A 13,504-nucleotide genomic window follows, 5' to 3' on the forward strand; every position below is an offset into this window, starting at 1 on the left:
ATCCTGTGTATCGCAAGTCATCGTCCAACAATTACATGTTTCATCATCGTCGGCCCCGGGTCATTTATATCTGATGGATGAAAGATAGAGTTTCCGTTTTTAATTTGATATTTTGTTTCAGTGAGAGAGCGAGAAATCATTCCTATCAATTGAAACACGCACGAGATCGAAAGCAAAATGGAAGCCGGATATGCGCATGCCCACTTTCACTATGGTTTGAATTTGGGAAACGTTTTTAAGCCATGTCCCCCGAACTTCAGCTCCGAAATTTTACTCGTAACCAAGGTGCCTACATATCGATTCATGAAGTCTCGAATGAATCGATGGAAAACTAGATTTATCCGGAATACTAGTGTACCTAGAACTGCTTGAAACATAGTTTTAGATTGCATTGAGTCATTTGAGCATGCATACCTTTACTACAATACATGAGTCAGAATTTAAAATGACACGTGTACAACGACCATTGACAACTGAGTTTTGTCAGGATAAAGTATGTTTCTTTATATGCTGTGTTCTGTACTTGTTATATTTAGTAATGACGCGAAAGATACTTGACTGGTCATGCACAGTCTATGTAGCAAAGTCCAAAATTATGGCTTATGTCAGCGCAAACACATTAAGTGACGACCGACAATCGGCGCCTCGAACACTGTATTGTTTTTGTTTTGCTTTGTTTTGTTTGTTTATAACTGAAGTATTATACCGTTTCGTGTAGCCAAGGCAAAATAATACATGATAAGCATAATGCCTTGGTGTCGTGTTATCGCCTATATAATAATGATGCTATTAGAATTGCAAGTATTTTCATATTTTAGTGTATTTCTGTAAAATCAGAGCAGCGAGTTAATGATACTAGTAAGCTTTTACAAAATAAGCAACTGACAGAAAAATGAGGCTGGGGATACCACCATTCATTTTAAAGTTATGACTCACTACAAGTTTGAATGAGTCACTGTGAAAATTGTCGGCGAGGAGGTCTATGAACTTGGGTTAACTTTTCGCTAGGAGAAACCAACAAAAAACGCTATTTCAATTTCGAAACGGTTTTATCGCTTTTCTGTGTGTGACTTTCTGTGTGTGATTGCTCTCTTCGGCATGGAAGGACGTCTATATGGAACACAGGACCGTTCAGATCTGGACGGTTTGGCGTTGACCAATTCTGCTGAGATACCAGAATAAACTCGCAAAGGATTTCCTCTTTAAAATATCGGTAAAGATCTTTTGTTTTTTCCTCAAACGAACGCTTTGCCGATAACTTTCTTTTGGATAGGGCACCTACCTCGGTTACTAACTTAAGAATCGTTATGACAAATATGGGTGCGGGATGTATGTGTATACCTTTATTTCTTCGCCTGAACAAAACATTGCATATACCGTGAACCAGAACACTCAAAATCGTACTTCGACCAGCTCGGCCCATCTTCCGTTGTTTTCTGTACAAAGGCTTATCCTTGTTACGGTCATAGTGCCACATTCGGGCGGAGATATATTGAAAAGCAACTGAAAGTAACGTTTTCTTAATATCGTTTTCCTATATTTTTCCATTTCTGAATATTATTGCTCCTCTGTTCTCAGGCAGTCATGATTGATATGCCTGTACATTCAACTCCTACAGGTATATCCGTGCTGACATACACTGCACGTATATGCATACCAGCGTCGCTGTTGCCAGGTAAACATAACAGAGACAACAATTTACGTAACGAGGAAGACAACTATGTTAAAGAGACCTGCAAGAAATGTCTCTATTGTGTGTCAATTCAGTCTCGCGTGGTCATTAAAAGTCGATAAGTACGTGTACAATTCTTACTGGTGTAGACTTTCATTTTGAATACTGGCTCCAGTGGTCGTCGATTTGCAATTACGGAGTTCTGTAATTCACACACACGACACCTGAATTCGACATAGAAGAAAATACGCTCGTGCCGGCAAAGTTCGGTGGATTTTTAGTCATTTCCGTGGCAAGAATGTGTTCAGAGGATTGTAATTTGCGATTGCTATGGAATCAGTGGTACTATCGAATGAGCTAGTTAAGATAGACAATCATAATTTATTGGTATCGTAAACTTGATGTTCGCTGATCAGTTATGGGAGCACTCAGAACGGAACTGGTTTAATAATCGAAAGAAACGATGACGGTATAGACAATTGTAGCCCATTGAACTACAGAGGCACAAGGTTTCACCGCAAATAAACAGTTTTATTGCACGGAAGAATGCAGCATACGGGAGCACGAGAGGGTTATTGATCGGACAAGGTACATCCAATTGCCGACCCGACATGATGGAATTTCGGCGTGAAATTCTTCAGTTTATAGGGCCAATGCGAGTTTTGTTGAAATCATAGGTTTATCGATTGTACATGTCAGACGATTGATATTTATAGGGTATTCAACAAAATACAAAAGTAGAAAATTCATCGCCGTCAAGTTGTTCGGTGATGTTGACCTACAAGCTATGTACTTATATGTCTTAGAAATACCTGTTGATAGACCCTAACAAAGGCAATGATCGCCGCGTGAACGATGAATGTACATTTGCTCACTTCGGCTGCTTAAAGTATTTTTGAAATGCTTCAAATTAGATTAATTCAGCCCTAAATATCAAAATGTCACAAGAAAGCTACTAAATTCACCGTGTACGTGCTCGGCACATGCATGCAGTAGCGGTGGTGAAGGGATAAACTGAAACGCTGAGGAATGTAAAAGTATCTTTTTCACTTTAGTCCAACATGTAGTTGGCCACAGTGAAAAAGATGAGGTTGTGGAGAAGGGAAGAGCAGTGAAGCCGAAACACGTCAAACTAAAGTCACAGCTTTACGGAACCAGGGTCCCCAAGCCCAGTAAAACGTGTCAGGTCGCGATGTCCTTTGCAAAGTCCCCAGGCCATTCGAACACAGATATGCCGCCAGACGCGGGAAGTGTCAGAGCAGCCGCGGAACAATGAATGATTGCCTGTTATGACATGATTTATGGATTTTGCGATAAAATAAGCAATAAAAACCTAATATTAAGATACAGTTTCGAAAAGTAATCGAGTGCATATTCATCCGCGACCGCCCAACCACCTATCTTGCTAATTCATACTAGAAATATACAGGATGTTAATATCAATCCCCGATATCGATGTTCTTCTGCGCTGAGATATTTATGTTTAACGCACTGACAGGTAAACACGAGAAAAAACTTTTGCATTTTGGTCACCGATAAAGAAAATTGTTAAATTTTGAGGAAAAAGAGACAAGTTTTAAAATTTTCACGACACTTTTACTTCTCACACGTGCTTTCGACTGACATCACGCGTTTTCAGAGACAGATCGAAGATATAGGCCTATATTTGACATGCAGAGGACGAGGAAAATATTTCGATGATCATTTCTCCGGTCATTCAATCTCTTTTGGAATCTTGTAAACAAACCAGGTGATACCGAAATACAAGATAACTTCAGGGTCCTATTGGGTGTCAACATTTCTCTTGTTCAGCCCTTGAAGAACTTTTCAGTAAAGATATGAAAATGGAAGATAACAGCTATGTCGACGCGACCGCCGCATAAATGAACTTCTTAATGCCGGTAGTTTGAGTTCATATTGAGATATTAAACGATGCAATTTATGATTTTGGACACGCAAGCAAACGATGAATTGTCCATAATAAGCGGGTACCTGTATGATTAAGAATTAGGAGAAATTAATAAAAAATAACCGACACAAATTGTAGTCTTGCTTTACTCCATCATCGAAGTAGCATTGCTAATTTTAAGATCAATTAGGGGGGCCAAAAATTCCACATTGTTATTTCGGCCTGTTCACTTGCTAAATCACACAATGGATAGCTGTCTATAGGAGTCCAAAGTGAACACTGTTTGCCCGACGGAGATGTCCAGACACATGTTTGTATGTCCAACGATGACAGTTTTTCAACCAAACGCCAAAGAATGTTGATAGAAATTTGTCATCTTTCTGAACAGTGTCCTACTGAACACACATTTTGAGTGCATCAAGAGGTCCTTGGTCGTTGGGCTTTCACGTAAACATTTCTGTTGTTAATTGAATTGTACAGTTGTTTTGAACAGCCTTGGTGTAGATTAAACCATAGACCCCGGAGCGAGAGTGTCTATAATTAAACACCGACAACATCATAACACAAGTGTACGGAAAACGATAGCACCGACGATGAGGGCGTCTTAAATGGGAGAGACGCTTTTCGCATACTGAGAAACAGGTGTGCAGTGCGGTCGTAACTCACTTTATTGAGAGGTACCACATTTTTCTTCGGCATTTTACATAAAACGGTAGCTTTGTATTGTCAGATATGATTCAAAATCTCAGTCTGACCAAAAACACCTTAGATTAGAACAAGAAAGGAAATTCATATCCGAACGGTAAGTGACTACTATTAGCCTAGTGACAGGTCCGTAACACTGGTCCATATTGGTTATGTCGCACAAACAATTGAAACATTTATTTTAAAATATTATATTTTTTTTCTTCAGAAAAGATATTAACGGTTACGATGGTGCTTGGAAAGCTGATATACTGCTTTCTATCGTTCTTCGAAATTGACCCCTAAGACATACCAGGCCAAAAAGTGATTGTCTGGTCCAATAATAGGCTTACAGCTTTGTCGTAAACACAACTCCTCGTCCAAGACCAAAACAGAAATTAAAAATAGCCTATGTAGCTAGACTTCTCTTTGTTGCCACTAAACTTTCAATTCCAAACATGTCGCTCTGGTGGTCGACTGAGATGTTTGCTTACACATAATACGCAAAATGCCTTCCTAAACACAAAATAGACAAGATTTGTTACAGAAAGCATCTCCAATGCCGGGGGATATAGTTGTTTACTTCTGAGCAAAATTCCAAACTCGCAGGTAGGTCGTCTTTTGATTCGGATATATTCGGGGAAATATCCGCAAGCAATTGGCCCAACCTGCCCGAGCTTCTCAATTTGACATCGTATTTGACAAGACGAATAGTGGGGCACACTACAACTACATGCCAACTGCTAGAAACAAAGTGTCGATATTTTTTCATGAACCGAGTAGAATCGTCTCCGAAGAGGGCGCTTTGTAAGACTCAATTTGTCTTCTAACAAAAAACTTTAAGGTGTACAAAAAGCTCACTGATATCCCCGCAGGCAAAGACGAGGGGTAAACAAAAATTACTTTTTTGTCTACATTTTACGAAACAGTGCTCACGAGTTCCTCATTCTAAATTTGTTGACGAACTCGCACACATATTTCTCTGTTTTCACAAATCGTATGTTGCATAAAAAAGACTTTTCTCGGAGTCATCCGAGGACATCGTCTTTTGATTGTTGACGTCATTGTAAAGCACGATCGTTTAAAGCCCCATGTGCATTGACTGTAATGTCTGATGCATCTTCCAGTTATTTTTGTTCCGTTTATAGAGTAAACTTACTTGTTTTATACTTTCAGAGTCACGTCAAAATATCGTGTCAAAATTGTCAACACAGCCTGTACAGGCTCCAAATTCTGAAATGGTCAGGGGGCTATAGTATTGTGTTTTTTTCTTTTCGGTACAAATAGTTAACGTTATGATTTTTAAGTATTGTCGTTTCAATTTTTCCTCTCGGAAAAAAGATCTTTGGTAGGACAAATGCAAAGTGTTGGAGAGGTACAGATGGTGTTTATTATTTCATAGATCTTTCAGAAATATTACATTCATTCGATTTTACACTGATGGTAGGATGCATGACATTTTCAACTGTCTCCACGTCTGTAGATGTGTTTCTTTTCAGATGGAATGAATATCTCTCGCATTTATCGTTTTATAGTTCTTCTTCTTCCTCTTCCTCGTCTAGTTCATCATACTGATCGAAGTTGTTCGATGTTGAGTCCTGGTGCTGCTGGTATTCCGAGATGAGGTCGCTGATGTTCGACTCAGCTTCGGTGAATTCGAGTTCGTCCATTCCTTCGCCCGTGTACCAGTGGAGGAACGCCTTCCGGTTGAACATGGCACGGAACTGCTCCCCAATTCTCCGAAACAGCTCTTGGATGCAGGTGTTGTTGCCGATAAAGGTGGCTGACATCTTCAATCCGCGCGGAGGGATGTCGCAGACGGCGGTCTGCATGTTGTTTGGGATCCACTCGACGAAGAAGGCGCTGTTTCTGTTCTGGATGTTCATCATCTGCTCGTCGACTTCTTTCATGGAAACACGGCCGCGGAAGATGGCAGCGACGGTGAGGTAGCGACCGTGGTGCGGGTCGCAAGCAGCCATCATGTTTCTGGCATCGAACATTTGCTGCGCCAACTGGGGAACACTGAGGTTCGTATACTTCTGGCTTCGGCGACTGGTCAAGGGAGCAAAGCCAGGCATGAAGAAGTGCATTCGCGGGAATGGTACCATGTTGACAGCCAATTTACGCAAATCAGCATTCAGCTGACCTGGGAAACGCAGGCAAGTTGTTACACCACTCATGGTAGCAGATACAAGATGGTTCAAGTCACCATAGGTTGGGGTGGTAAGTTTCAGAGTACGGAAGCAGATATCGTACAGGGCTTCATTGTCAATACAGAAAGTCTCGTTCGAATTGTCAACCAATTGATGGACGGAGAGAGTCGCGTTATACGGCTCCACCACGGTGTCGGACACCTTAGGACTTGGTACAACAGAGAAAGTGTTCATTATCCTATCTGGGTACTCCTCATTAATCTTGCTCATCAATAAGGTACCCATGCCAGACCCTGTACCACCACCAAGGGAGTGGGTCAGTTGGAATCCCTGCAGGCAGTCACAGCTCTCAGCTTCCTTGCGCATCACGTCAAGGACTTCATCGACCAGCTCGGCACCTTCGGTGTAGTGGCCTTTGGCCCAGTTGTTACCTGCACCATTCTGGCCTGAAAGTATAAAGGGATAATTTTCCGACGACATAGATTTGTCAATCTCAGTGTCTCAACTTTTTTCAAAGTCTAATTTGTAAAAAAGTGTTATGCTTCTCAACAATTATAATCACGATCACTTTACAAATGACGGTATCTAAAGCGTTGACCAAACTCCGAAAATGTTTATCTGCTATGATTTCTTTTTTTTCAAAGCGCTACTAAAATCCGTTACAACATTTCAAATTTCCAGATTGGTTTTGGTATTTTATATAAGTTGTTCAAAAGTTCACATTAACTCTTGCGAAACAACTGCAAAGTGTAAAATACTAGCCATCGTAGATCCAACTTACCGAATACAAAGTTATCTGGTCGAAAAAGTCTTCCAAATGGACCTGATCTCACTGAGTCCATGGTGCCAGGCTCCAAATCAACCAAGACAGCACGGGGTACATACTTGCCACCTAAAGAAGATAGATTTTTAAGAAAGGTCAATGAAAATATGATTATTTCAGAAAGCACTCATTCGCTTTCCTCACGTGTGCGAATCACAATATTTGGTCAGTCAGTATCAACCATGGAAAGTCATTCGCGCTTCCGAGCAATCGATGATTGCAAAAACCAACAGATCAGAATTTATGAACAATCTGACGAACAGAATGGCGGATTACTCAGGATCTGGTAGACTCTGTCACTATACCCACTCACTTGTTCAGCTGTTCATAAACTTGGTAAACATTTCTATATTGCACCAAGCGTGGAGAAAGCGGGCCGCGGGACTTTAAAGATGGGGTCAGTAATGCTAACTTTTGATGATTTTTTTCACAAAAAATTTTAATTTTGTATATCAATCGCAAATTCTTATTCTACTCCCAAGAGAATGTTGAAACACCCACTACTTAGCTTGTCAACTTAAATGTGTAAAATGCATTGTTATTGTTTACATTTGAATTGTAGTCCGGACCAGAAGTCAGTTTTCAACAATAGCAATGCAGTTTACAACCATAGGGGCTGAGTTGACAAGGTGGATACTGTGTATATCAACATTCTTTGGGGAGGAGAACAAGGAATTATGGTTGACATTCAAAATTAAAAATGGTGAAAAAATTATCAAAAGTTAGCATTACTGTGGCTCTTTAACATTTTTAGAGGCCTATAATCTCTATGATTTGGTGCAAATTTGAGTAACAAGCTGTTTGTAAAGTGGGTTTTCTTTTCTACTCCCTGAATTATTCAACATGCGAAGTGTTCGTCTTATCAACACATCCTGTGTTTGTAATGTCCTATTTTGTCATGTCAGAACTTAAGTTTATTCATCAGCAACAATATAACATACTTATACACGATCCATTGTATTTGCAGGACTAAAATTTTGTATTAGGTATTTCGACACCCTTCAGGGAGAAGAATCAAGAATTTATAGCCTGGATATCTAAATACAAGTATTCTGAAATTTTGGAATCTCGTAAAATAATAATATAAAACCAATTTAAACATTATTTATGAAAAGTGCGGCTGAGAAATTCTAGCGTGATAGAAACACTACTCAATGTATGATATTTGATTTGTAGAGCGAGATGTTCATGCTGAACTAACCGGTTGCTTCGTTGTAGTAGACGTTGATTCTCTCAAGTTGGATGTCGGGAGAATCACCGCGAAAACTGCCGTTGTTATCGACGCCATGCTCTTCAGATATTACCTCCCAAAACTGAGAGAGAGAGAGAGAGAGAGAGAGAGAGAGAGAGAGAGAGAGATGATGATGATGATGATGATGATGATGGAGCGTTAAATTGGAGAGTTAGGTGCAAAACACGTTAATTAATCGTCAGCGATCGATTCGGCTAATAGCTATCGATGGTATCTTTGAGACACGAACGGCCGGGAACGCGACTACCGACACGATATTCTATATGCAGAATAGTTTACCAATTTTCAACCATGTTATATTTCGATTCTCTGAATAAAGTTTTCAGTTCCTCAAAACTACACATAATGTCGTATATGGAAAGCACGTTTTACAGATAGTCGTAGCACTCAACGAAAGGTGTCATAGCACTCAACGAACGGGAACGAACAGAAATTTATTTAAGGTGTCATAATAAGCATCAACTTTGATAGACTGAAGTTCTTCAGGACAGCGAGAGCGTGCACGCTTGCATCTAAAGTACGGATCACATGTTTTCATGCAATGTCACGGATGTGTAGACGATTCAATATTCAATTTTCTTTCGACAACATTTAAATAACAACCATAATCATACATTTAGATGTGAAAATTGAAACAGTTTTTTTGGCTTATAATATACTACCTTAGAGCCAATTTGGTTTCCACATTGTCCGGCCTGGCACAGTACTATTTCTCGCATTGTCGGAGAGGACAGAGAAAACTTGAGCGAAAATCACGAAATAGATGTGATTTTCACGACAAACGGTGCGTGAGATGCACACACTGCAAAAACTAACTCTTGAAGATACCGAAAATGCTAATTTTGTTATTATATTAGAATGACAATGCGACGCATCACAATAAATATGACCTTGGGTAGAGGTCATTTTGTGACGTATTCGCATCGGTGCGCATCGCTTTGTGGCGTCACTGTCAAACTCTCGCGCGACCGCTGAAAATCACGTGACCGGTATCCTGCTGATTCAAGTTTTGTGAGTTTCAAGTTCGACTATATCCGATGGGTTCTAATAAGTATGTTTTGAAATGGGACGAAATTGCCCTCACCGATAATACCGAAGCAAATTAGAGCCAAGGCGTGGATAAGTGTTATTTGTGGCATTATGTGTATTGATATTGACATTTCTTGTGTGCAAAAGAACAGAACTTGAAACAAATGCTATTGTGTTGACGATTCGGACACGGTCCCTGTGGACCGTGATTCGGAGTATGCTCTCGTCATTTTAATTTACTCACTTGCATTTATTTAGTCAATGCTGCAACAATCAACGGCAATATCTCAACAGAGAAGTTCATTTATAATATATAAACCCGATAAAAACAAATAATCTTGGACGACAATACATAGAAAAGAAGTGTACACAGAAGAAATAGTGCACTTTCATTATCGTGAGTCTGTTAAGAAACGAATGACGATTTTCTTGAACTGATATGTACAGTCTTTAACCATGTAAGCGTCGCCGTTTTATGAAGCAAATGTCAGGAAGTCCGTAATACCGGTCCCCCTGAGAGGTAAATTCGACGCTATTTTCTGGTACAAATTATAGTGCCCGGGCCCAGAATCAATTGCGTTCGTTTAGACTTTACAAAGAAAAACGGTGTTTCCAGGTCAGGCCTAACTCTGATGAAAGAAATTAGTGTCGGTCCAAGAAATTGTTTGCAAGTTTGAAATGATTTCTTTCTGGTACGCTGTCGCAACATTTATTTGCTTTTCCAGAGACTTCCTTGTGAACGAACGCATCTGTAATATTCTCTCATGCACAGTCTCTCTACCCACGGTAGAGAGAGACTGTGGAATAGAGGTTTACCCTGCACAATACAAACCAAATAGCACGAATTCTAAAATATATTTTTTTTAAATCTACTTCTTTTGCCAAGTTTTATTTTTCAAAACTTCTACATTTTTCCACAAACTGACGGGGCAAAGTGTCAATTTTGGGATCAAGACGTTCTGGAGTCAAAGTCAACATTTACAACGACAGTTCCTCGATCAAAATCCCGACTTGGGTGAAAGTGGGTCTACACTGTGCTACATCGGTGTTTACTCTTCCAAGGGGAGTGACCGGGGTGTGTTTTTGGGGTCTGGACAATGCAAGATGTTCAAATACATACAGCTGCAGCCTCAGCAGCTTACGGCTGGCTGTGCGCCTGGACTATGCCTCGCGCCCTCTACGAGAAGTACAACATCCGGGATATCTGGACGCCATGATGCCTGGATGCTGCTGGAAATGGTGAAATGGTAGTTTGTGTTGTGTGAGGTTTGGGGAAAGAAAATAAATTGAATTAACTAAATTGTTTGTGTAGATGGTGTAATTTGTTTTGTTTGGAGTCTCAAGATGTCGCAGCAAGACATGGAACTTGAGGTAAGTGCAATAAGTTGAAAATTTTGTAACGAATTGCGAAGGTTTTCTGCAGCACGAGAGAGCCCAAATTTCACAAATTGATGCTGTGCGTTGACACTGGACACGTTCACAACAATGTGCCCGGTTTTACAAATACTGAATCAAATTTTCTCATAATTGAAGAATGTTGAACTGACTCAGTCAAATTGAATGATGACTGCTGTGTGCTCGAGTAATGAAGTTGGTAGCACTGCAACTATTGTTTTCCAGCGTTTTATCGGAAGTCCTTGGCGGGCACGAAAACAAAACGAGAGCGCTTCCGCGTGCTGCCAGTTGCAGCATCATAATGAGATACAGAATAACAAACATGTCGGTTTCAAATCTACGTCCTGTAGACTTCCATTGATACTGTGGCAATAATTACGAAATTTTCAGGATTTTTTAAGTTTTCGTTTGCATCTATGGATTCGCAGACTTGATTTTTTTTACGTAAGCCACGCCCAGAGCACATCAATGTCATCATGGCTTTCCTCAAATCCCTGAGCTCTGGAAGCAGCGGCCAAGCTTCCGAGGACAATACATCTGAATTCTGATAATATAACATTTTTTATCAAATTTATGCAAGATATTGAATTGTTTGATAATTCAAATATTATCATTGGTTTATGTTAATTTGTCCTAAGGCTTCAGGTCTGCTTGTTGTTTCAACCGTACATCTTGGCAGAGCCATGATCAAGAGCATATGCATTTGGAAAGACATGCAGCATGACGTGAAGGCTTGAACTTGAGTCTGAAAATGGCCAATAAAATGCATACTGCATCAGTCTTTTGGTGATGATAGTAATGACGTCATTTTTCATCTATTTCACATTGTCTCTCACATCATTACCTGATGGTGAAAAGCAATTCAATTTTATTGTATATATTTCTCAAACAGCAGCTGCTAAATATATAAATATCTGAGAGTAATTGGATTTAGGGAAAAGCAACAGTACATTAATTTTTTCCCCTTGTATTTTGACAGAACTATGTGCCTGAAAAGGTCAAGAAAGCAGAGAAACGTATTGAAAGCCACCCATACGACACAGAGGCATGGAGTGTTTTAATTCGAGAAGCCCAGGTAATCTTGCAGTTAAATGCTATAATGCAGAAGTTGTGTCTGACATGCTGATAACTTGTCAGTGAAAATTATTGAAAATATAATATGTGTGTAATGTCAAATTTTTAATAAGCTGCATGCTATTTTAACATTTTCAGATTTCATTGCAATCATCAGGTTTAAAGATATCCTAACCGTTGTAAATAAAAAGACAATTAGCATCTTGAATAAGGGAATTGACAGACTTAGCTAAATTTGCTAAAAAAAGGATGCTAGCTAAAAAGTCATGTTTTACAGCAGCATGCATGTTGTGGTGATCTCTCCTTTATCACTTTTCCTGCCAGACAGTATCACTTCCCCATCAGCCAAGTCAGTAAAAAGTGGTATTTAGCCAAAACATGAAGTATTTTCACCCACTTGGCTTGGTCTGTTATAGCATCTTTAGTCCCAAAAAAATCAAGTTTACAGTATTTATGTTTTCAACAGCTTTCAAATACACAGTATTATGTTAAAATACACCATATGGAATATGTTGTGTTTCATTAATTTTAACCATCTTGACCTGGTGGTGAAATATGGACTTGGCCGGAAAAGGGTTATAATGCCAGCAGAACATATTTGGGGATCACAGCTTTATAGTTTTGTTGTGCTCTACAAAATTTCCAGCATTTTTTCCTGCCTCATAAAGTGATAGTTTTATCAGTACGCTATAAAACACCAGTAGTTTCTATAATAGACTCTCTTTAAATCCATATCCTGCCAATCTATCACTTCCCCATCTGCAAAGTCAGGAAAAACAGTATTGAGCCAAAACCTGTATGTATTTTCATCAACCTGGCATAATATGTCATATAGTTCATAAATCAGTAAATATCTTGTTTACAGTGTCTCTGTTTCCAGACTGCAAAAAAGTTAGCAAGCTAAGGGTTAATGTAAATGTGTGTTATTGTGTACCGTACATCTTGCAAAAGTTGAGAGTGTTAATATTTTCCCAAGATTCTGTTGGAGAATTAATGTAAGGAAGTGTTTCATGCACCAGTTTTGAAAAGTACACCTTTGACCCTTGCAGCTACATGTATCACAGCATTGACGTGCGTTGATGAATGAGCAAATCTGTAGGATAATGTGAGAAAGTGCCTCTCACTATAATTTCATTACTGATACTGTGATTCGTATGATATCACCTAGAATAAATCATAGAAAATGAGGAGATGCAAATGATCGCAGAATTTTGGCAAATCTTTCAAGTCAGTAAACATTTACAAACAGGGAAAATTCATATCGCACTGTTATGTCAACCACTTCTATATTTTATTGATATTGTTCTACTTGTGCGGGGTTCTTGTGGCAGAGGGGCTGTCAATTGATCATTTCTGTCCAGTTCATCATCCAATGATCACGCCTCACCCATTGACACAAAGTAATGACTTTTTCTTGTAGGATACTGATTAAAAACATCTCACTTCCCCATCTGCCAAGTCAGCAAAAGTAAAACACAGTATTGAACCAAATCTATGCATATTTTCACCTACT

General features: G+C 39.4%; 2 protein-coding genes across 2 annotated transcripts in view; one reads left to right on the forward strand and one right to left on the reverse strand.

The window, feature by feature from the left end:
* Positions 1 to 5,740: 5,740 nt before the first annotated feature.
* LOC139116221 (tubulin beta chain-like) lies at positions 5,741 to 6,799 on the reverse strand. Its single transcript, XM_070678804.1, has one exon. It carries the CDS (start codon positions 6,782 to 6,784, stop codon positions 5,795 to 5,797), a length of 990 nt encoding a protein of 329 aa, XP_070534905.1. The 5' UTR covers positions 6,785 to 6,799; the 3' UTR covers positions 5,741 to 5,794.
* A 3,920-nt stretch (positions 6,800 to 10,719) lies between these two features.
* LOC139116319 (cleavage stimulation factor subunit 3-like) overlaps positions 10,720 to 13,504 on the forward strand; it is a 43,750-nt gene continuing 40,965 nt past the window's right edge. The window contains exons 1-2 of the mRNA XM_070678954.1: positions 10,720 to 10,893; positions 11,897 to 11,992. Of these exons, the coding sequence (XP_070535055.1) occupies positions 10,867 to 10,893; positions 11,897 to 11,992 (123 nt within the window). The 5' untranslated portion in view covers positions 10,720 to 10,866. The remainder of the gene's footprint in view (positions 10,894 to 11,896; positions 11,993 to 13,504) is intronic.

Source organism: Ptychodera flava, chromosome 2 (genome assembly GCF_041260155.1).
Source record: "Ptychodera flava strain L36383 chromosome 2, AS_Pfla_20210202, whole genome shotgun sequence".
Lineage (NCBI taxonomy): Eukaryota > Metazoa > Hemichordata > Enteropneusta > Ptychoderidae > Ptychodera > Ptychodera flava.

Excerpts from the sequence above, each read along its gene's own strand:
- LOC139116221 (XM_070678804.1), bottom strand. The coding sequence starts at position 6,784 with ATGCGCAAGGAAGCTGAGAGCTGTGACTGCCTGCAGGGATTCCAACTG.